We start from the raw sequence: 24,476 nt of genomic DNA, 5'->3' as shown, positions 1-24,476 counted from the left end.
GCTGGCCAAGTCCTGACTGGTGCAACTGCGTCACGGCCACCTGGCCATCAGGAGACCATTATCCATGATAGACAGTTGAAAAATAAATTAAAAGGTATCCAAACAACTATCAGGAGTATTTGCCTCTAGAGAGGGAAATTAGATGTCTGGTGAATGAGGATGGGAAGAATGGCTTCTCAGTGTTTTGTACCACTTGGATTTTATACCATGAGTCTGTATTATCCCTTTACAAACATAAACTCATTTTTAAAAAGTCGCCCAATTTAAATAACAAACTTCAAAGTGAGGTCTTGATCATACTTTTCATCCAAGAAGTGCTTTTATTTCACCTCCTTCCAAAGAACAGTGAAGTTCCATCTCCTTATTTGAGGAGAGGGAGGTGTGTGAGTTGGTGCTGCCGGCCAGTGACTGGAAAACTCGTGGATGGGTGTTGCTTCCACGTGGTCCTTGAGCGCTCACAGGACACACACGATGCACAGGCCTCTGCCTGACGTGTTCCCAAGCTCTCGGGTATGGGTGTGTGTGGGGGGTGGCCTGTGAGGCAGCTGGGGCCGCAAAGGTGGTGCGCTAAGGAGTTAAGCCCTTAGAGCTGCCAGACAATGTCATTTGAAAACACCAGGTATGAAATATAAATAACAGTCGGCTGCTTTCCTTCAATCCAATTTCTGAGCAGTTGTGTGATCGATCAATTTATAAATCGATCGGCTGTCTAATCCACCTTGGCAGTCTTCTCCGCTGCCACCGCCACCGCCCTCACCAGGGTGGGGTCGGCCCCACGTCCTCGCCCTCCTTGGCAGGGGAGGGAAGGGACCTCCTCTGGCGTCCACCTGGCCGCCCGGGGAGGGAAGGGGTGTCACTGCAGCTCCGGGAGCAGGCGGAGCACGTTAGCTGAGTAGGGGTTCTGCTGCCTGGTGGCCCCTCGCAGCTGCACAGGGTGGAGGCTGGGGTGGGGAGGCGTGAACTCCTCTGGGCAGTAAAGTTCGTTCAGGAGGAACCAGGTAGAGTCCGGGTCGACCTTCATCAGGTGGAGGAAAACGCTGTGGAGAGATGGAAAATGGGGGCGTGGAGGGGGCTGCTGGGCTCCCCGCACCCCCAGAGGCTCCGTACTGGGCTATTTGGGAAAAAAACTGATAACCATATCCCTTCAAACAGCAGAACAAAACCCGCTTTAGTTCTGAAGACCATTATGATGGTCCCAAAGTCTCACAGAAAGAGAGGTAAAGAGTTTCATTTCCGTTGACAGAGAGAAGGAAAGTAATTAGTCTGAGTGGAACCATATTGACATCAAACAAGCTCTTGGCAAAGAAAGTGGTTAAATTCTTGGCTACAAAGCAGTTTTTAGAAGGAAGGAAATGGATAAGGCCCACCTCCATTACAAGGTCCTCTCTGCTCACAGGACCAGTCGTGGGCAGGGACTCCCTGGCCTTCTTGGGGAGCCTGGGCAAAACCCTCAACTCGTGGGCCTCAGGTCCTTATCTCTTCCCTCCAGCAAGCTTCTGAACTCAGTAGTCGAGGCCTCTGAGAGCCATGGAATTTCGGTGGTCTGGATTCGCCCACAGAGAGATCTGATCCAGTTGTTTCCCATGGCAGGATCAGCTAAGCCCTGCCCTGAGACCTTTAGGAGACACCAAGTACTGGTCACGAACACAACACAAACACAGTGGAAGGGCCTGGGCTACCCAGCGCCAGACACCCACCACAGGTGAGGTTCTTTATCTTGGTCTGAATCATGGGGTCACAACCCTTGCCTCTTATCTGCTCACATTTCATTTCTAAATGATGCCCGGGGCCATGGCACTGGGCAACCCAGGTGTAAACTTCTTACGCTCAGCTGACTCAGCGATGCAGAGTCTGGCTTTTCAGTCTCAGGAAGGGTGAGGCCCTTCCCTAGCTGGGTGGCTCTCTTGCAGCCATCCTGCCCATCTCAGCGCCTGTGCCACCTGCACAGAGAGGGCGGCCTTCCCGGCCACCTTGCCCAGGTGCTCGCCCCTGACTTTTCCTTCTCAGGACACTCTTCCCAGCATTTGTCAACAGCCTGTTGACTGACCATCTCCCTTCCTTATAGCACAAGCCCCTGAGGCCAGGGACGCCTGTTTCTCTGCTGTATCTCGGGTGTTTGGGGTGCACACGGTAAGCACTCAACCAACATTTGATTGAACAGGTTTCATGTTTAATAAGGAAGGGACTTATCACGCTGCACACTAATGACTTCAGATAGCATCCCTCGCTGAAATAGTTGTTCAATCGCTAACTCATGTCTGACTCTTTGCAACCCCATGGACTGCAGCACGCCAGGCCTCCCTGCCCCTCATCATCTCCCATAGTTTGTCCAAGTTCATGTCCGTTGCATTGGTGATGTCATCCAGCCATCTCATCCTCTGATGCCCTCTTCTCCTTCTGCCCTCAATCTTTCTCAGCATTGGGGTCTTTTATAATCAGTTGGCTGTCTGCATTAGGTGACCAGAATATTAGAGCTGAAATAGCTATATTCTATAAAATGACCTAAAGAAGAGGTGAACGGCTCACCACTGAGGAAGGATCCACGGATGTCACTGACGGGAGTCACATTACCACAGACGCCACTAGCTGCGTGATTTATCTTCATCTCAGCTTCCTCATTTCTGAAAATGGGAGGTACACTTCACTCAGCGCTCTGCTGGGGTTTAACTGGGAAAATGCAGATCCGGCCCTACACAGGGCTGCCCGCATGGGATCCCTGTCTCCCAGCTAACAGCAGACAGAATCTATCTGATGGATCACGTTTTATTCTTGATGACCATTCTGAGGCGCCTCTCCCCTACTACTGGGCGTCGGATAGGAACAGTTGTGGCGTGCCTGCTCAGTCATGTCCAAAACGGTTGCTAACTGGCACTAAATTCTGGTTTTTAATTTTGTTAATCTGAAAAGCCTGCGCCCTTGGGGGATGGATTCAGGATGTACTTCAGCGGAGCCAGTTTTGTTTCCTTCCTTGGGTTTAAACAGATGTGGGCTCAGGTGGCCAGGGAGACAGGTGGAGGGGGCACTCTGATTTTCTGACCTGTCTAGTGCCTAAAGTTTTCTTTACTCAGGATAATCTTGGGTTTATAACCTCAGCGGTGGCTCCTGGAGAAATGATTAGAATATTCTAATTCATTGTTTCCACTTCACCGCAGAAAGGAGATGGGGCCTGCGTAGGAGACAATTTTTGTTTAAAAACAAAAATATCTTTGATAATTAGAGTGGCGAGGGAAGTGATGAAAAAATGCACCAAAACTGGGAAGCAGATTTCTATTTACACGTGATACAGTTGACAGTTTTCCCTGGTGCCAAAGGCTGTTAGAATGCAAATGACTTCATTTGATTTTTTTTTTTCTCCCCCTTCAAGAACTGGAACAATTCTTCAAGCGACAGCATGGGTGCACACTCTCAACTTCAAGGGGTATTTTGATCTGGGTGACACCCAGCCAAGTGGTGCTGCAGCCCAGATCAGTCACCACTCTGTTCTGCAACGCTGAAGTTCCTTTTCAGCATCCCTTTTTAACTTGCTAAATTCGGTGTTGCATTTGTTGGCAGGAAAGGAAAAGGAAGGAAGCCACTCTTTCTGCCCTTGGGGATCCCTAAATAAGACATTAACAGGGAAGCAAAGGAAAAATCACGTGCAAAGTTCATCTTCTTCTAGAGGCCAGGGCCAAACTCTTGGAAGAATTATTTTGGGTCTCATTCCTGAGCTCCTAAAGTGATAGAATCCCCAGAATGGCAGGTTGGCTATGCTGGTTTCTTCTCTCTGCGTCTGGAAGCAAATTATTTTGCCTCTGTGAACCTGTTTTCCTCTTTCTCCAAAGGAAAATAATCACACTGGCCCCACCCTCTTCACAGGTTTGTTCAGAGGCTCTAAGGAGATGAGGCGCAGGAAAGCACTTTGAAGTGTATGATGAAAACAACTGTTCCTTCCAGAAAGAGTGTGCGTGTCTCAGGAATAATTATCACTGCCAACCCCGGCAGGACTGCCACACCACGGAAAATTCTCAGATGCTCTGAAAGGGGCAGAACATTTGTCTTTTGCTTCAGTCATAATTTCCTTCATACTGACTTGGTAGGGGTCCCAATTCTCAGCCACTGGGGTTGTAATTTTGCCCATTATTTTCAGGAAGAAATGAATGCACTGTTCTTTGTCCTCCATGTGCCTGAGGTCGGGAGCAATTACTGTGCCGTGCAACTGTGCCAGGTGGCTGGTAGGCAGAGCTGTGCTCTTTGCTTGGCAAAAGACATGCGACCTGCTGAACTCTAAACACTGACAAATTCTAAACCCAGACCCTCGTTCACTCTGAGGCCCTGGGAGCTGAGCCTGAGACCCAGGAGATGTTGTCTGATTACTCAGAGGCCTGGCTTTGCTCCAACCTCTAGGACCACCCTGTCCCGGGCCTGGTTCCTGCCCTTTTAGGGGAGAGGGGCACCCAGACAGGGAAAGGCAGAAAGCCGAAGACCCTGAAAGCATCCTTCTGCATAATCGAAAGATGAAAGACAAAGAGGAGACCTCTGTTTTGAATTGATTGGAGTAACTGCCTGGAAAATGTTCCTAATACATCTTGAGACATGGCTGGGATGGCTGGTGAACACGCCAAATGGCCAACTCCATCTTTTTTCAAGCCCCCCCAAAAAACACTTTAAAAATATATATATATGTACACCATTTAACTCCTGCACAAAAATTTCTTTCTCCTTCCCCCAGGCCCAAATCAGTGGCTCCAGGGGGCACAGTTATCAAGAGATTATCTGGTCCCCAGAGTTCTGGGAGGCTCTCGGCTGGGCCTCTTGCCTCCGAGTGTCCTGAGGCGAGTGATTCTCTCTCAATAACCTGTAGGGCCATGTAGCTTAAATGATAACTTGACTTTAAAAAATTTAGAACTCGCCGTTAGGCAGTTTCTAAGCAACCTCTGTTTCCATGGCAAAGAAGCCTGGTGTTTATACTGATTTTTCACTTAAAATGCGGTTTTATTGAATTTCACTTCATGTAGGCAGCCATTTCCCTGCACTTCAGCCCTATCTACAGTTGACGGGTATCAGTAAGTACCTAATAAACTCCAGACACCAAACCAACAGAACGCGACTCATTCCTTTACGATCAATATCAGGTGCTCTGAGTGACAAAGCTGGGGGTGGGGGTGCCTGGGGGGCTGGGAAACATGCTGCTTGAATCTGATTGGCTGGGTCTGGTCCCATCTCTGCGTGGTTCACCAAATGTTTACTGGCACCTGGTCTAGCGCAGGGAGCTGCGTCAGGTGTGTGGGACACAAAGATGGGTGGACAAAGGCTCTGGCCTCAGGGTTCCCTGTCTGGTGGGGGAGGACAGATGGACCACAGACACCCACAGTGCGACATGAAGAGGGCCAGGCTCAGGTCACAGCTGGGCCGGAGCCGGGGAAGGACTCCTGAGGTGGGGACCCAGCAAGTCTTTCCTGGACATCAGTGGGATTGGTTCTAAGCCCCTTCCAGCTCCAACATGCCCCAGCAGTTCTCAAATCTGGGGGCTGAGTCCTGGGCCTGTCCATCCCAAGTGGGGCAGAACCCAAAAGACACCCTTCTGCTGAAGACGCGAATATTATGGAGTGCGTCCTCACCATCTCGTGCTAGACCGCGCTGGCTTCAAGGGGAATTCTAGAAAACCGCCGGCCAATCGAGGCTCGGCAAAGCTAAATAAACCGTAACTGAAATTCAGTGCTCCCAGTTCTCCTGGGTGACAGGCTATTCTTTCTCGTCAATTACTTGCTTGCGGGATCTGCTGCTTCTTGTCTCCTTCTGGATTTATAAAATGCTCTCATGAGCTGTCTGCATAAATGCCAGTGGTAAAGAACTTGCGGCTCTGAGAGGTTTATTTATTTATTTATTTGGGGCATTGAAACAAGTTACTCAGGGCATCTCCTTAGGGACATGACACAGGCTGTCTCTATGTGGGTGCGACTAAATGCAACTGGAGGATAAACTCACTTGTTGGAAAGCAGGCATACTGCAAAGTGATTTTGGCTTCCCTGTGGTTCCCTTTCTGGCAGAACAGCCACCACGCTCTTCTCTTCCCCGGCCACCTCTTCTCCCATGATTCTGTACCTGCTGACTCGGTACATGCTAATGCTACAAATGAGGCTGTGTGTTTCCTTTTAAATAAACGGATGCTAAGGGTATCCACGTGTCGGAGTCAGCAAAGCAGTGGGGCGATGCTTCCATACTTGGTAATTTACTCTAATGAGTCTCGCTTCATTGGTTAACCAGTATTTCAAGCCTATCCTCTCTTGCTATTCAATTTAGCTATCTTCCCCTGCACGGAGGCCGTTTTTTTGTTTCTAAATGTTGGAAATGGAGGATTATGACTTGGAGCAACGATTTACTCTCCAAATAAATACCACCAATTGCCTTTGCAGCTACACATACTCGTTCGACTTAACTATATTTACCTGTTCACAGTCATTCATCTATCGATCGCCAACCTGCACACTCACGCAGAGGCCGGTATTAAAACCATTTTTAAATGCAACCGGGACAGGAATTAAAACCATAAACACTAGTGGAAGCTTATGATGCTAATGCAGTCCCTAAAGTACCACAAGACAAAGTATCATAGTTGCAGTGGAATGACTCCATGGCTTTGTGCATATTTAAAAAGATATGGCACTGAGAGGCCCAATCTGTTACCGACAATTCAAAAATAAGCCAGAGCCGAGAAGGGTTTAAATCCCACTGGGGCCGGATTTAAAAGCAGTCCTTCCCATCTGGCCAGCTTTCCCGGCTCCAGGCCCCACTGACAGCCCAGATTCCACGATGGCAACGCTGCTGGGCATGGACCTCAAAGTGGCCCTGGCCGTCTGTACTCTCCGGCTGCATGCCGAGTTTCCTGGCCCTCCCTGGAAGATTCACACCGTTGCAGAAAAAGACATCTTCCTGGTAGCCTACCTGTTTTGCGCCCCCTTCCCTGCCACCCTCGAACTCTTTTCCTGCAACCCACGCTTGGGCACCGAGCCAGCAGCCTCCACTGATGGAGCTGTAAGAAACAGCTCTAGGAAATGTGTTTCTATATTTACTGCAAGGCTGTTAGGAGTCATCAGTCACAAAAGTACCTAGTGTTCTTCTAAGATGACCCAGGGATTCAGTACCAAGGGAATTCCAGAGAGGGCTGCCTTCTAAAAGCTTTCCGTTCTGACTTCAGTAATGACTGGAAGTCGCACAGCAGGTATGTCTTCCTCTCTGCCTCCTCTGTTAGGAAGCCCAGAGCCTGCTGCAGGCTCATCTCTAGCAGAGGTGAAGAGTTCCAAGTCTGTGTTTTACGAATGAACCTCAGCCCTGGCTTCACTTTGTTTTCCCTCTTCTTATTTTTCCTTTAAAAAATGTCTTCGCTTCTTACTTACCTTGTTGCATACCCTTTAGTTTGTAAGACTCGAGGTCTTTTTCGGAATAAGGAGGAAGTTTAAATAATGATAATGACTACTACTGATTGACTTTTGACTCTGGGCTGACATTCTGTGTTAAAGACTAATATACATGACTTTGCTAAATTTTTGTAATAATTTTATCATGCAGAAAAAAAAAGATATGTTTATTCTAGTCTTGTAGATGAGGAAACTGAGACTTCCAGAAGGAAATTAATTTGCCCAAGGTGATACCACTACTAAATAGTCATGTGAGGCCAGCTCTAACGTGGTCTTCACCTTTGAACTCTCAGCACAGTATCTGGTGAATAAGAGACTCTAGAGCATCTTTTGAATAAATACATGTATAATAAGATAATTGAGGCCACGTCCCTGGCTACTTCACTTGGCACTGAGATTGTCAACATTCACTCCTGCCTCTTAGGTGTTCATGTCAGACCTCAGACCCTACAAAGGGATGAAATGACCACTCTGTAGTCGGCCAAGGCTTTTGATACCTGAAATCCACTTGGTGCAGGCTGTCCAGCTACCAGGCTCCATCTCCCATCATGAGCATCATGGTTCCCGACCCAGTATGGCGCATATAAATGTGCATGCAGGCCCCACACTGGGCTTTACCACTGGGTGGTAGATTGGATGACCCTGGCAGATTATCAGTCACGTGACAACACCGAGAAAGCAGGGGAAGGATGGGTAGCATTTGATTTAATTGGTAGCACAGAGGTCCCTGGCTTCCGATCTGAAACCCAGCAACCCACTTCGTTTGTAATTTGCATGGCAGATGTCTCTTATCTTTGACACCAGGAAATCATATCCACACAGTGAACAGCTTCAGATCTGAGTACATTTTTAGAACAATGAAACTTGAAAAGCAGCAGTGCCTGCCAAAAGATGGATAATAGGAAAGCTAACTACTGGGTCTGGATTTGTCCACTATTAATCAAATGTCAAAAGGGAAAATATTAGGAGTGCCCTCATTTCCATGCTGTGTGTAGTCTGAGGGGGAAACAGCTCGGCAGCCCAAGCTCAAACACATTGCCCACACCATTTAAGGGGGTGAGCTGCTAATTTCAAGCTCAGCTGAACTAATGGATCACCTCTGAGGCTGCTGATCCATTCAAATATAATAAGCCCACATGTGGGTAAAGAGAGGAGTTGGGACTCTGACGGGGATGAAATGAACAAGCCTCTGCCAGTATGAGTTCGTCCAGGGTTTGAGGCAGTGGCTGCATCTTTGATGGGCTGAGATCCTACTGCTAGAAAGAATGTGGGGAAGTCAGTCAGCAAATGAACATTCAAACTTGGTCCTGGCTGCTCAAGCAAAAGCGGTAAGGGAAAGGTGGAACAACTACCATGAAAAAGATCTTTCAGGGACTTCCCTGGAGGTCCAGTGGTTAAGATTCTGCACTTCCATGCCCCCAAAATACCATGCCCAAGGGTATGCACGTATGTGTAACAAACACACAGCACATCATATATTTGGCAAATTTATATATCTCCCCACATGAATGATTCCCTGGCGTCTCAGATGGTAAAGAATCTGTCTACAACACAGGAGACCTTGGTTTGATCCCTGGGTCAGGAAGATCCCCTGGAGAAGGCAACGGCTACCCGCTCCAGCATTCTTGCCTGGAGAATTCCATTGACAGAGGAACCTGGTGGGCTACAATCTATGGGGTCACAGAAGAGTCAGACACGACTGAGCGACTAACGCTTTCCATACGGGTGTGCACATACAAATAAATGTGACTCCAGAATGGGAGCATCATGAGGGCACAGGTCTCCTCTCTCCTGCCCCCCTCTAGTTTTCATGCCTGGAACAGTGCCAGGCACGGAGTAGCTACTCAGTCGATCAGCAGCATGAATGACTGCCGAGTGGAGTCTTACACACTAACGCTAAGCATCGCCGTGACATGTCTGGAGGAAGCTGTTATCACCAAACCCAGTTTACAGGGAAAGGAGATGAGGAGCAAGGAAACGAAGCCACCTGCTCAAGGTCCGGTCGCAGAGCTAGGAAGATGTGCACTGGGTCTGCCTGCGTCCAGGACTGGAGCCCCGGGCCTGTCTACACAACGTCCGGGGAGGCTCTCTCCCTTTCCCACCACATGCAGAAGATCCGCAGCATCCCGCACTTGCCCAACCAGGAGGTGAACCAGCTGGTCACCACCTGCTGGCACCTTGCACCCCCACCTGACGCCTCAGGGTGACAGGTGGAGTTAGGACTGTGGGGGTGGAAACCGGGTGGCCTGAAAGCATTGTCCCTCCCTTGCTGGGCATGGACTTCCAAGTTTGAAAAAGCAGATATTGCCCAGTTCTTGTTCTGTTTAGCCTGAGGGTGGGAGATTGACTGGATGATGTATGCAAAAGACAAGGAACCTCAGAGGCTGCTCAGGGAGAGGCCTGAGAAGTGTGGTTTTAATGGAGCTGAATTGAACCAGGTTGAGAGCAGGTACTGACTGGAAGGAAAAACAGGAATTTGGGGGAATGTGCGCTCATCTCAGATTCCTTTCATGTAGGAGAAGGAAAAGCTCCGTGGTCAGAAAGGCACAGAACCATGGAGGCCCACTGCATGCTGGGAGGTACCTCAAAGGCCACTGGGGCCACTGGGGAATTTATGTCAGTTAAGTTCTCCAAGGCTGAGACGGGGGTGTGGCTGATAGAACATGTTATTTTGTACTCCAGTGCTTATTCTCAGGGACTGGGCCTTATTTATAGCTCCTGACATGCTGACCCCTCCTCCCATACCCCAAACATGGTTTTCTCATTTGTTATCCACTGAAATCACTTAACTAGGTGAACTCTGGGAGAGTTGGTATTTTTTCTTGCACAGCCAGTTAACAGTGACATCTGGTGGTAACAAACAGCAAGATTATACCCCTACTCCCACCACCCACCCCCATGCCCCCCATCCCACCTCCTCCCCGCAACCAAGCTGCAAGATTTATGTTCCTCCTTACAAGGCACATTCGCTAGATAAAAGCATTAAACTGGAATGGCATCTCCGTTCTTAGCATTTATGGCCTTGGTTATATCAACCACCCCCTGATCAATTTCCATTTCTAGAGTTTACAGCCGGGATGTAAAAGCCTGCCACAAAGGCTATATTTAATATGACAAATTAAAAAAGCAAACACAGGCTTGGTCATTCTTTGGAGCCAGGAGAAGTAAACAGGAGGAAGGAAAAATCCAACTGTGAATACACACAAAGGGGAACTTGCCTGGAGCTGCTGAGTCTGCCTCCATCCCCACATGAGGCAGGCCGCCCTGCCGAGGTCTCACCGAACCCCCACCTGCCAGACCTACAGACACAGCTGCTCCTCCATCTCCTTTCAGCACTGGGTTGGGGGTGGTGGGCCTCAGAGCAGCCACCTACCCTCCCAGGTTTCCTCACCAGCCCCGCCACAGCCAAAGCGAGCCAGTCACCTGCCCAGTGCCGGAAAGTCACTACCCCGGAGGGAGTTGGGGCATCTCTGAACGGCTCTAGTTTGTACTAGTTCTTTTGAATATGGAGCTGAGGTTTGAGTCTTTGTAACCCTCTGGTTACAGAACTCCCCTGTGGGCCCTGGCAAAGAACACACCACCTTTTCTTCTCCCCCAAGTGCATAGGGGTGTCACTGACAGTTGCTGGGGGGCAGGTAACACTGAGGGGCAGGAGTGGAAGCAGGGGCCTGGGGTGAGGCTTCTGCAGGGGATTGGGTAAAGAGATGAGGGTGCCTGGCCTGGCAGCTTGGAGGTAAGGAGAAGCAGATAGTGTTAAGAGAGATATCGCAAGTTAGATAGACAGGCTTCACTTCTGGAATGGATGAAGCGTGTGAAGGAAAGAGGAGAATTAAGGACCAACAACTGGATGGATGTGCGGCCATTTGCTGAGCTGGGGCCTGTGTCTCACTCAGGGGACTTCGTTCCTTAGTCCCTGGAGGTCTGATTGCTTTCATACTCATTGGCCCACCCTTCTCCCTGTCTTTGCTCTGCAATCAGACTCACAAAGGGACCAGGTTGCCTATTGTCTCACGCTTCTTCTCCCATTTAGAGAGCTTATTAATTTCTGAATCAAGATGCCAAATCAGCTCCAGATCAAGGACAACACAGGTATTTTTCCCCCTGACTTCAAAATAAGTTTACAGATGATGTGTTGGTGAGGCAATCAACCTTGCACTTCCTCCCTGCTTGGCAGAAGGAGGTCATCTGACTCAGCCCTGAGTGGAATGTGGTGGAGCAAACAAAAGGCACTGTGGTCAGGCCAGGCCGGCTGGCAGCAACCTCCTCCTTCCCCACCCGCCTCCTCCGGAGGCACCTGGAATTACAACTCAAGAGTCAACAAGGTCCAGTTTGGGTTTGATTGCTTTCAGTGGCAAAAAAAAAAAAAAAAAGAAAAGAAGATTAGAAATGAAAAGATAATGAATTGTGAATATTAGCCTGTTTGATGGGTCTGAATTTGAAGGACAGCTATGGGGAGGGTGGAGGAAAAGTAGAATGAGATGGGAGATGAGAAAAACCAGACCTTTCAGACTCTCGATCGTAGCAGACACCCAGAAGAATCTGCTTCCAGATGGATCCGTCATGTTCGTGAGTTGTACTTTAAATCAGAGCACAATTAGCTTCAGGGACTCTGCCTGGGGGAGGATGATTTTCATCTTTAAGGAACGAGAATGTCTGGGGACAAGAAGCTGGTTGAGATGCGCCCCTGCGCTTGAGAAACCATGACTGATTCTGGGCCTAGAGGATGTGACAGGAAAGGGACAGAAAGAAAAAAGGGAACTGGGGAAATCAAGAGCAGAAAACTGCAAAGGATAATAAATCAATTCGAAGAGATATTTCCATCACTCCCAGAGAGCGCAAGGTTTATAAGGGAGCAAGTGGGCTTTCCTCACTCACAGACAGAGAGCAGCCTTCCAGCCCTTCAGGGGGCGAGATGACGCCAACCCTACCAAGGAAGATTAGGGGCGCATTTCCAGAAGCTGATGGAGTGGAAGGGGCTGTTTCTTTGCCTGGGGAGGTGGAACTGTAAGGCCCAGGGCAGAAGGCAGTGCCAGACAGACCAGCCAGCTTTCACCTCCGCTGCAGATGTCCAAGGATGGCAGTTCCAGTGCGCAGGCTGCTGCCGGCTAGAAGGAGGGCTCAGGAGAGGGGGGGTCAGGGTGCACTGTGGGTCTCAAGTCGGGGGAAGGCTGCTGTGCTCAGTTTTAGTTTTTGCTGAATATTCCTTAGGACTCTAGGAACCAGACATAGGTTCTTCTGTTAGAGGTGGTAGAGCTATTCTTCAATAAGCAAATCTCTTAGAAATGAGACTCACATAATTTCAGAGTTGAAAAGGCCCTTTAAATCATTAGTCTAGGGGTTTTGAACGATTCTTGGTTCACAGACTCCTATTATATATCAGATGAATGATGTAGACTCCATCTAGGAAAAGACATGCACGTGTCTGCTTCGAGCGCACACACACACGCGCGCGTGCACACACACACACGCGTGCACACACACACACAGTGTTGCATACGATTTGTGAGGGTCTGTGGCACCCGAAGACCATTAAGACATTCTGTGGAGCCAAGGTTTGCTAGATCAATAACCCAGCGCTTTCGCTTGGCGAGTGGGGGAGCTGAGAGAGAGGTGCCAGGGTCACCAGGGAGGAGAGCTGGAAGCCAATCACCCTCTGCCTGCTCCCCTCCAGGACACTGTCTTTATGCTTTTGGCCCCTTTGGAACTGTTGCTGATGCTGCACCAGAGGAAAAGTTTACTTTCAAAGAGAAAGGCGTCTAGTTAAAATGCCATCTCTGGATGTTGGCACAGTTAAAGAACCCATCTTAACCTGGCGAGGACAGAGAGAAGAGAAAGGAGCAGGGATGCCTCCACTCTGCTCGCCATTAGCAAATCATCCATAATTTAGGACAAACGTAAAAGAGATGTGGGTGATCAAGCAGACGTACCTCCTGGCTGCCTCTTGTAATTTCACGGGCTGTTTGGCACTGAGGTAAATCAAGCAGGCATCCGCCACTTTATTCAGGTCACCCTCACCTGCAGAGAGGAAAAACAAAACAAGTGTTGGCCCTCAGACTTCATCAGGAATGAGCAGTAACCCACTACTGTTGCATGAAACTGGAACAGCTCGGCAAGATGCATGGGCTGTGTACTCCATCCCCAAGTCAAAAAACACAGCAAGGTAAATGGATAAATGAGGCCGAAGTGAGACGGAAGGATGTGCACAGGAAGGGAGATTGAGGGGAGCAGGGCCAAGTAAAGAGGGCCACAGAGGGGTGAGACAGAGAGGATGGGGTGTGGGTCCAGGCGAAACTGGCTGGTACCTACCGAGGTCCAGTCTCTCACAGAGGGGGCCCAGGCCCTGTAAGACGGCCAGCTGCAACTTGAAGGCCAGCGTGTGGGAGTAGACTGGTCCAGCTCTGGCACTGATGGGAGCCTGGCTGACTAAAGAGCCAGCCAGCTTTGGCAAGACATCTTTGCAGAACCGGCTCCTTAGAAAATCGCCACACTTGCCTCCCAGGGTACGCAAAACCTGCAGAAACAGTGCCTAATCTGGTGACTGAACATCGCTAAGGCAGCAAGAGCGTTTAAGAGAATGTTTGGTAATTCAATTTCATCTCAGTCTCTGCTTGAAAAAAAAAAAATAGAATTATTGCTGTGAATTCCTTGCCCATGGTTTGTGATTCTGACAGTTATGAATTTGGAGGTCTCTGTTCCTGAGGCATGGCTGCTTCTATCCATAAATACAGATTATGTGGAGAATAATTCAAAGGAATCTGGGTTGGATGAATAATATGGTTAATACCTGGATTTTCCTCCCTTTTTTGTTTTTTTAAAAAAAACAACCCAAGAGCTTAAAGCAGTTCACATAGATCATCTCTTGAATCTTCCTAACAGCCCTTGAAGGAAAGACGTGCTTGTTAACTCTAGCTGGCTGAACACACACCAACAGGCTCAGGAGCCCAGGCCCAGCTCAGCGGCTGCCATGTGCAGGCATCAGGACGGCAGTGACTGGCCGAGGTCCTTGGCTGGGTCTGGGCAGGGACCCTGGTGGGCAGAGCTGAGTCAGAGTTCCTTCTGTTCCGTGGCACAATCTCTTATGTACATCAACCTCATTCCAACTTTCACAACAGGCAGTCTCTTTGCATGTCTCGTTTTAAACTTTCTCTAGCAGAACATATTGAAACGTTTTGCCCCACTGCACAGGACCAAGTGTACAGGATAATAAGAATTTCTTTAAAAATTGGTAAGCAAGGCATATCCAGCACAGAGAGCATTTGCCGACTTTGTAGAGAACGAGGCACTTATTTCAGGGCCCTTAGCTGGACTGCACAAGGCCTGATGGAGCTTAAGGGTCACCAATGGGTCTGGCAGTGGGAAAGCAGCCTCAGTTACAGTGCATACACCTTTATATTTTTTGGTTTTTCCACACTTGCTGTCATTTCAGATAACCTATTAATTTTCTTAAAGGAAACAGCACAGATGAGTACAATTTGAGCAAGACCTCCTTTCTCCTCCCTTCCCCTAACTTCTCTTCTTCCCTCTCTCTCTCCCCACCCCGCCCCACCACCAGCACATCACAGCAAGGTGTGTCACCTTGCACATTTTGCTTTTGAAAATACATTAGCAATTTTGTATGTTATCAGTGTAAGCTTGCATTTTGGTCCAGTATATGTTGAAGAACCTTACAGAAACACAATATACTTCTGCCAAGTATATCTGTTGCATCCTTGGCTTCATTTTATATCCCTACACATCTTTTTTTCTTTGCCTTATCTTGCTCACCCACTTCTAACTTATGTTAGCTTGCCATGGTAAATGTATCTCTGTAAGCTGCCTTAAGTGCTTTTTAGAACAAGGAAGGATATAAATAAATAAGCCAAAATATGTGTGCTAACGTAAGCCAAACTAACTCAGGGAGAATAATACCATACATACACAGAAGGCTTTTACCTTTTCGAAGCATTTCATCAAACAGTCCCATTTTATCTTCGACATCAACAACTATGAGAAAGGTGGGCTAGGTGGCCACAAGCTTTGTCCAGAGTTGCTCAGCTGGACAGAGGATGCCCACTGCTAGACTGCAGACCCTTGGCCTCTTCACCTTGACTCTTTGTGCCATGCACAGAAGGTGGGCATGAACTCACAGATTCAGGTTCTATCACTTACTATCTGTGTGATCTCTGTTTTGAATTTTGACTGTGCTGGGTCTTTACGGCTGTGTGAGGGCTTTCTCTAGTTGTGGTGAGCGGGGGGCTACTCTCTAGTTGCGGTGTGTGGGCTTCTCATTGTGGTGCTTTCTCTCGTTGTGCAGCGTGGGCCCCAGACTGTGGGTTCAGCAGTTGTGGCACAAGGGCTTAGCTGCCCTGAGGTATGTGGGATCTTCCGGGACCAGGAATCGAACCTGCGTCTCCTATATCAGCAGGCGGATTTTTAACCACTGGACCACCAGGGAAGTCCCTAGCTGTGTGATCTTGAGAAAGTTCCTTAATATCTCTGGGCTTGTTTCCTGCTCTGTCAAAGATGGGGATGTTAGTATCTTCCTTGCAAGGGTGTTGTAAGGAGATGAGCTCACACATGGAGAATTGCCAAGCGTGCTGCCTGGGGCACAGGAGGTGCTCAGTGGATACTGGTGGCCCTTTCATCTACTAGCTCACTCATTCTGCTTCCAATTCAAAAGGAAACTGACTTTCATTTTTTTTCTCTGTGCTTTTCTTATTTTTCTGTACTTTCTTCAAGGTATAGTAGGTCACATCAGATAAAAAGAGAACCAATCCCCTCAAAACGCTGCTGAGCTTCCAGCTTACATCCCCCCATCCCTATGACTGATGGCAGCGGGGCACCAGTGTGGTACCTTGAAGGCTCTGAGCACCGCCAGGGGGTCATCGTTGGTGAGTCGGTGTACGAGCGAGGGCCAGGCCCGATGAGCCAAGGGAAGCAGCTGGTTCTTGTGGGACTGCAGAACAACCACGCACAGATCCAGCACATCCAGGACCTGAAAGGGAAGAAGACCGTAAAGGCTTGAAACCAAAAGAATGAAGCTTAGACCCTCATAAGTCAAATAAACATTCATGAGTTCCTGACTACATGCCAAGCACTGGTGAGGTATACTGGGTGGGAGGCACACAGGGACAAAATACGTACGTTCATAATACATATGTTTCCTTGCCTTCGTGGGGGGGCTTATGGTCAACTGGGGAAAGACCCAAAGTCTTAGACCTTAGCTAAGACAAATAAGGGGATGAATGACTGCCAATTGTGACGAGTGCTACAAAGGACAAAGTCAAAGGAGAAATGCAGAGACGCTAAAGGGAGGGATCTACACCATACAAACTGCCGGGAAGGCTGCTGGGCTGGCTTCCTCCTCTGTCAAAAGTGGGGAGGCCAGTATCTTCCTTGCAAGGTTGCTGTAAGGAGGTGAGCAAGACAGAAACAAGGTAGTAACTTCCACAAGGAGGCATAAAGGATGAGCAGGAACTAGTCACATAAAGAGCAGAAGGGTTGGGACTTCCCTGGCGGTCCAGGGGCTAAGGCTCGGCACTCCCAATGCAGGGTGCTTGGGTTTGATGCCTGGTCAGGAAACTAGATCTCACATGATACAACAAATATCTCGCATGCAGCAACTAAGACCCGGTACACCCAAATAAATGAATAAATAAAATTAAAAAGAACCTAGAGCAGGGCAGCCTGGAGCGTGACAGAGGAGGGGTAAGATGGGGCTGGACCATGAAGGCATCACGTTAAGACTTTTTTATCTGGTACTAAATGCAGTGGGGAGCCAGGGGAATGTTCAGGAACGTGATATGATACAATTCATGTTTTAAAAAGGTCACTCTAGATGCTGAGTGGAGAGGGGACTTGCAGTGGGAGCGAGAAGAGGTAAGGAGGCCCTGGAGGAAGCCAAGACGTATGTCCACTTGGGTGGAGTCATGCGGCCACATGCTGGAGACAGAGGCAGGGATGTGAAGCGTTTGAGATCTGTTTGGAGATGAAATGGCTTAAATTGCTGAAGGACTTGCTCTTTGGGGAGGTGAAGAGAAGTGTTAAAAAGAGCTGCTTGGATTCAGGCTTAGCAACTGAACAGATGCAGGTGCAGCTCTATGAGACAGGAACAGGGGAGGGGGAGGAAACCGGGAGTGGGGAGGGAGATCGGGTTCTGTTGCCTCTAAGCAGAGAGGTCAGGTAGGCAGCTGGGACACTGGTTGACCTCAGAAGAGAGGTCTGGGGTAGCCTAGATGTCAACTGGTTTTTTTACCTTTCCTGAAAATATGTCTCCTGATCTCTCACATTTCAAAGTTCACTGAAGACAGACAGCCTGCTCAGGGTCACAGGCAGCGGTCACCATGATGAGCAGGGCAGGCTTTTCCCCAGCACAGAGCGCGTGAGGGTACGTATGTGAGTTAGGAAGACAGAGTGAGGTCCGCAGGAAACGCAGATTGGATGCCTAGTATGTGCTGGTCATAGGAAGATTGGAACAGAAACAGAGAACAAAACAGGCCCTGCCCTTGAGGGCTGAATAGTTGGGGAAGAAGAGAAGCCTCAGGAGAGCAGGGTAGTACTCAGGGGGAAATGGCTTTGGGATTGCTGACTGGCTTTGAATTTCTAACCGGGCAAGTTAGATCATACTCCATTGACTCAAAGATGCACGCTTTCCCCCTTCTGCCTGGAAGGTTCCTCCTCTCCCTTTTGCCCCTGCAGGGCTGGTTCCTTCTCAGCCTTCAAACTTAACCATCACCCAACAACCTGGTCTAAATCAGAATGTAAGCTCCCTCTTATTCAATAGGCTGTGGGAGAGTAGGTTTCCAAACACGTTTACTACAGGGGTGAATTTTCTATCACCGAACCTCTTACTCCCCTCACAGCATTTCCTCCACGTACATGTGTGTATCTGTGCATCACCTCTTTCCTCTCGAGAGTCAGAAATTTCCATGAAGACAGGGATCATGTCTGCTGCATTTCCTCCTACACAACCTCTGTCTGATCTGCAGCAGTCCTCAATAAGTACTGAGCGAACAAGTGAATGAGTATAAATGCCACATCTGATGCTGTTTTTCATTTATAGCCAACAACTCAGTGAGGTAGGCCATCATTATGCCTACTTTACAGATGAAGCAGAAGATGCTCAAAAAGGTACACTGATCTACTCCAGGTGACGTGGCTAGTGAGGGGCAGAGCCAGGATTTGAACTCGGGTATGCCGATGTGACTCCGGTGCTGACGTTCTCCAGAGCTACAGTGTTTACATGGCAACTGGGCTTCCCCTGTGGCTCAGCTGGTAGAGAATCGGCCTGCAATGCGGGAGACCTGGGTTCAATTCCTGGGCTGGGAAGATCCCCTGGAGAAGGGAAAGGCTACCCAGTCCGGTATTCTGGCCTGGAGAATTCCATGGACTGTAGGGCCCATGGGGTTACAAAGAGTCTGATATGACTGAGTGACTTTCCCTTTCATACATGGCTGCTACAAAGTGTCCAGAAGAAGGAAGACACTTTGTTAATGTATCAACCAGACACCACTAACAAAAGCCACCTGAAAAATGACTCCTGAATGGAACAGAAAATACTAAGAAGTATCTCTGGGAAGACTAAACAAGTCCCACAAAACCCAGATGCTGAAGTCTGAAGCAATCTGGGGGCCAGGGTTTCCCAGTCCACTGCCCCTAGTCAGGGCAAAGTGCCCTCATCGCTATCAGTAATTCATGGAGGCGGTTGTGTTTGTCACTCCTGCTTGGGGACAGGCAGGAGCGTGTCAGGCTGTGCTTTCCTTTGGGTGTCAGATCTGCCCCCAGGTGATCTGAAAGCTGTGTCCCCCATGCTCACCCTGCCCCCATGCCCCTGGCCTGTTATCAGAATCACTACTGTATAGTTTAAGACCTTGGTGATGGGGAGGCTGCTTCAGAAACTGCCAGCAAGCGAGGATGTAAGATTAATAAAAGTGTTGATGCTTGGCCTAGGATGAGAATGGAAGTGGAAACAGAGATAAGGGCTACAGTCAGGCTTGGAAGAATGACTACTTTAAAGTATTAAAACCTGTGTCCCATATTAAGTTGGCACAGAAAATGATATCCTTCCCAAAGCTTATGACTTCCCTCCCCACCTTGGAGATGCGATGACTCTCTGAAACTTTGTGCTTTTTAATTCCATCATGGGGACTCAGCTCCCTTTTGGCATCTGGGTCGATCCAGAAAGACTAAGATGGCATCCCACAGCTAAATTCCTCCTGGGGCCTTCTCTCGGCCACCGCACACGCACCGGAGGGAAGGGTGGCTCCTCCTCACCCTGCAGTCACTGCCCGCAGACCAGACCTCATCCCGCTGCTCTGTGAACGCAGGGGTAGGGCTGCACGCTGACCTTCAAGCGGATTTTCAGGCTTTTATCTGACATCAAGTGGATGCAGCGCTCCATCACGTCCGTGGCTAGCTGGATCTGCACCGGCAGTGGTGGCTCCACGTGGGGACTGGTATCATTCCCCTCCACTTCGGGAGGGTCTGACTGCTCCTCTGGAAAAAAAGGATAACTGGGGGCAGTGTTTTCTGAGAGATGCTGCACCTCACCTCAACCTCCCAATCTCAGATCTGGAGTAAGACTTTAGAGGGAAAATGTCAAGGAACTGATCCCAAGAAAACCATGTAAAAAACGTGGGTCAAGCTCTGAGTCAAGATATTCACCAAAGTATTACTAACAGCTAGGGAAACCCTCCATGTCCACTGTAGGGGGATGGTTATATATACCATGGTATGATTCATAGAATGAATGGCATGTTATGAAGGCCTGAAAATTTGTGTTTAACAAGGGCTTTAAGGACAAGGAAAAATGCTTATGAAATACATTGTGTTAAAAAGAGAAAAGCAGGATACAAAATTGCATACACAGTGTGAGTACTATTATATAAAGTTTTATATAAAGACAGGAGGAAGTACAGAATATTAATAGAGATGGGGTCACGAGATAATGATTTTTATTTTTTCCCTATACCATTAGCCTTTTCTAAGTTGCCATTCATAAATATTTAAAATAAAAACATAAGAGGGCAAGGTTCTAATTGGGAGCCCTGAGGCTGGGCAGTTCCCTGGTAAGCCTCTGGCCCTTTATTCTCTTTCCTCTCCTTTTGACTAAGGGGGTACGTGCTGTCTTCTGTACCAGCCTGGAAGCTCTTTTGAGGGCCAAGATCAAGCCTTGTACATCCTGGTATGAGGGATAACACCAGGGCAGCTTGATACAATATACAATGATGGGGTTTGGTCAGAGGACTAGTCTTGCCTCCACATCCTACTAGCAGCTCCTCTCACCCCATGTTACCTCACCTGAAAAAAATGGGGATAAAGCATGTATATCTCATTGGCTTGGTGAGAGAATTAAATGAGATGAATGTCACCAGTTATTTATTTTAACTGCCTGGAGTGCTACATTGCATGAGATAAGTGTAAGTTTGTAAATTAAAACAAAAAACACTTGAGTAGTGTGAAACCCAGGCCAAAATTCCTTCCCTGAGATTATTCCTCCCTCTGCTTATAGCCTCTAGCCTCCCGACCATCCTCAATATCAGCTGTGCTCATTTCCATGGAGCTGAGCATTGCTCCCCTAACTTTTTTCCACTTCAGTTTCCTCTGCTGGAAAAACAGAATTTTAAGAGTCTACATCTGTCTCTAACAATGCTGAAAAGATAAAAGAAAATGTGTTTATAGGATGCTTGGATTTCCTGGTGAAAGGGGTCTCAGATACCCAAGGTGCGCTTATGGCTAAAACAAAATACTCATGTCAAACCACTATCAATCTAAACATTCCTTATAACGCCAAGTGTGTGGTACAAGTGTGTACTTGACGAATGATAATGATAAGAACGACAAGGCTGTGCTCTGCTTCTAGAGGAGGACTGGTTGTTTGAAATTCACCTACTGTGGAATGCTATTTGAGAGCTGTGGATTCTTGCTACTGCAAGAAAAATATGATTCATTCACTCCACTCCTGGCGAACATCAACTAGAACCAGAAGTTCCTAATCATGAAAGAATGGATTCAGGGATGATGCTAGAATTTCAAACAGGAATGGCCAATCTGGATTACCAGGGATCAAGATGCCTCTCCTTCATGATTTCTAGGCTTGGTTAAGGGGTGCAATTTACAAGGATTGGGTTGGCTCCAGAAACAAAAAGGAGAAGAAAAAGCTGGATGGATTTCTGATTAGAAAATTCTGTTTCTAGAGAGAAAAACAACTCAGTTCTGCATAAATTGTTTCTTGGTTGTGATGCTTCCCTGCTATTTAGAAGGAATTTGTTGTAGTTAGCTGCATTGAACTACTATTTCCTGTTATCCTAAAAAAGTATTGGCTTCAGTTCACCAGAGCCTCAGAGTAGAGACTGCCAAAGAAAAAAAGAGAGAGAGAAATCTGCTCAACTCCAACCTAACAAACTAATTTGGGACTCAGTTCGATTTAGGATAGTTCTGAGACCACCAAGCTCATTATGACTTGGCATTTTATGTTTGCAGAGGAGATTCTAATAATTTATTAATCCTTCCGTGACCTGAAGCTTCAGATTGAGCTTGTGAATAAAACAACAGGCCAGAGCTTCAACTAGCCTAAACTCCCTTCTTCATCATATCAGTTGGTAAGAAAAACACTGGAATCTCCTCCTACCAATAAATAAAATAAATGGACAAAGAGTATGAAAAGATAATGGGTGTAAGAAAAAAAGAAAAAAACTGTTAGGAAAGATGCGTGCAGAAAGATGTTCGACCATTCTAGTGATCAAAGACATGCAAAGTGAAATAACCAGAGCCAATTTGATTCAGCGAGAAGTAAAACTGGTGATAGCCGTTGTTGGCAAGGCTGTGGTAAAACCAGTATTAATCCTGTACTGCTAAAGGGAAGGCGTAAATTGACACAACCTTTCTGAAAGGCAATTTGGCAGGCGTAAAATAATGTTCATATCCTTGACCTAGAAATACCACTTCTGGGATTTATAAAGAAATATGCAAAAGGAAGGAAAAGGTCACACGCACAGAATCATACACTGAAGCACTGTTTATCAGAGTGAAAGCAACCTAAACTTCCCACGGGGGAATGGATGCTTAGTAGCAGCTATTAAAACATTAATTATGAAAACTCCATAGCAATGTGTAGAGTTCTTTCTTATATAACTAAATGCAAAAAGGGTATCTATACATTTCAACTGTGGCTGCAACCAAATAAAAACAGGTGTGCAACAGAAAAGGATGGGAAAAAGGCAACACACAAAGTGAGAATGCCTATGTTAGCATGGTGGGCTATGAATGACGCTTATTTCCAAACTTTCTATAACAATGTTTCATTGTTTTTACAATAATCTGCTTCAAACATTAAAAACAAAACAAAACAAAACAGTTGAAGCCAAAATAAATGATAGTTACCGTCTTCATTATCAAGATCTGAGACATTCCCAGCTGCCACATCCTTTTCCTTGAGGTAGTTCAGCACGAACTGTTCAATGTCTTCGGCTGTTGTGGGGTTCTCAAGGCCTTTCTCAAGATCTGCTGATCTCTGGCTCAAAGGACTTCCCTCTTCCCCTACACTTTGCTCCTGGAGTTGCCCGCGATGACCCGTGTCTGGGAACCACTGAACTGTAAATAAAGTGTTATAACGATCACCTTGGTGATTGACAATAGGCATTAGTACCTTCTAACTAGAATAAGCTCTTTGCTGTGGCCTGTATGGCCACCACAGGATCCAGTCTCTACTTCTCTCCAACCTTCTCTTCTAACCACTCCTGGCTGCTTGTTCACTCACTGTCTTCTGGTTCCTCCAATCTGTCAGGCGGCCTCCCGTCTGTGAACTTCTGCACGTGCTGTTCTCATTGTCTGGAATACTTTTACCCCCTATGTCACATCTGGTTAATTCCAACTCACTTGTCATGTCTTAATACAAACACACCTCACCCAGTAAAGCCACTTGTAAGTCTCTTATATGCTATATTAGACATGTTCTTCATGTCAACTCATCACCATTTGCAGTTACTGTATTTACTTTCTATGTATTGTTTAGTGTCTGAATATCCCATTAGACATTGTGCTCCAGTGATCACCCCTGCAAAGTCAATCTGCCCAGCATGGAGTGGATGCTCAAAACACGTGCTGAAGGAATAAATATGCCAGACTGAAGGACAGCTGCAAGAGACAAAATTCTGAGTGCAGACTACATTGCTCATCAGCAGAAGAGAGGTTCAGCAGAGCCTCGAGAACTAACAAGTCTCACACAGGTATTTGATACAAAATGCTTCAGAAGGCTGGCATTTTCTCTCCAAAGCTTTTCCTTCTTCAGTGATCCTCCAATACTTTTGATGTGTCACCACGTTATAAGCTTCAAATGGTACTGAATCAGTGGTTTTCAAACTGTGCCTTGAGGAGCCCTAGCGCTCTGCAGAAATGTCTCAGGGTCACAAGAGGAAGGGCACCCAGAGACAGCAGGTTAAAGGGTGGGAACAGGGTTTCTCCGCCTTCTGTGGCCAGCACTACTCTAGTTTTAACTCTTTTTATATACTGGGGTCCCCCAGGGCTTCATTTCAAAAATGGCACTTAATACTTAAAGACCAAAACAATAAGAAAGCCCTGTAGCCTGAATTTTTGTCCTCCTTTTACAGACAGCAGGGGAAAGTCTCTGATGACCTTTGGCTCCTGCTAATCTCCTTTCTGCTTCCCTGGTGGCTCAGCGGTAAAGAATCCACCTGACAAAGGAGGAGACGTGGGTTCGATCCCTGGGTCAGGAAGATTCCCTAGAAAAGGAAATGGCAACCCGGTTCCAGTATTCTTGTCTGGGACATCCCATGGACAGAGGAGCCTAGCAGGTTGCATGGGGTCACAAAGAGTCAGACACAACTTAGCAACTAAGACAACAACAGCAACAATCTCCTTTCTATCGAGGAATATCTGCAGAGTCACAGCAGTAGCAGGTGGGCTATGCCCGGGCCAGGCAACTGGGAGTGGCAGAGAGTGAATGCTGGACATGAGAACCCCTGGTTCAGTATTTGAAGGTTCCTACACGAAGGGATCGATTACGCCAGTGCTTCACTGCCCAGACGTAAACCTGTCCTTATTGTACTCTGAGGGACTGCATTCCCAGTGGGTTAAGGCCAGTAC

The 24,476-nt window shown here is 47.6% G+C and overlaps 1 protein-coding gene across 2 annotated transcripts in view; it reads right to left on the bottom strand.

Annotated features, from left to right (window-relative positions):
• Nucleotides 1-283: 283 nt before the first annotated feature.
• Nucleotides 284-24,476, bottom strand: part of TTI1 (TELO2 interacting protein 1) — a 40,828-nt gene continuing 16,635 nt past the window's right edge. For both annotated transcript variants that reach the window (XM_040247334.1, XM_040247335.1), the window contains 6 exons: nucleotides 22,755-22,964; nucleotides 19,720-19,868; nucleotides 16,228-16,368; nucleotides 13,701-13,905; nucleotides 13,322-13,409; nucleotides 284-1,037 (listed from right to left, as the gene is read on the bottom strand). In XM_040247334.1, coding sequence (XP_040103268.1) covers nucleotides 854-1,037; nucleotides 13,322-13,409; nucleotides 13,701-13,905; nucleotides 16,228-16,368; nucleotides 19,720-19,868; nucleotides 22,755-22,964 — 977 coding nt within the window. In that variant the 3' untranslated portion in view covers nucleotides 284-853. The remainder of the gene's footprint in view (nucleotides 1,038-13,321; nucleotides 13,410-13,700; nucleotides 13,906-16,227; nucleotides 16,369-19,719; nucleotides 19,869-22,754; nucleotides 22,965-24,476) is intronic.

The sequence above is a fragment of the Oryx dammah genome, unplaced genomic scaffold, assembly GCF_014754425.2.
Source record: "Oryx dammah isolate SB20612 unplaced genomic scaffold, SCBI_Odam_1.1 HiC_scaffold_10, whole genome shotgun sequence".
NCBI lineage: Eukaryota > Metazoa > Chordata > Mammalia > Artiodactyla > Bovidae > Oryx > Oryx dammah.
This window is presented reverse-complemented; position numbering and strand designations above follow the sequence as displayed.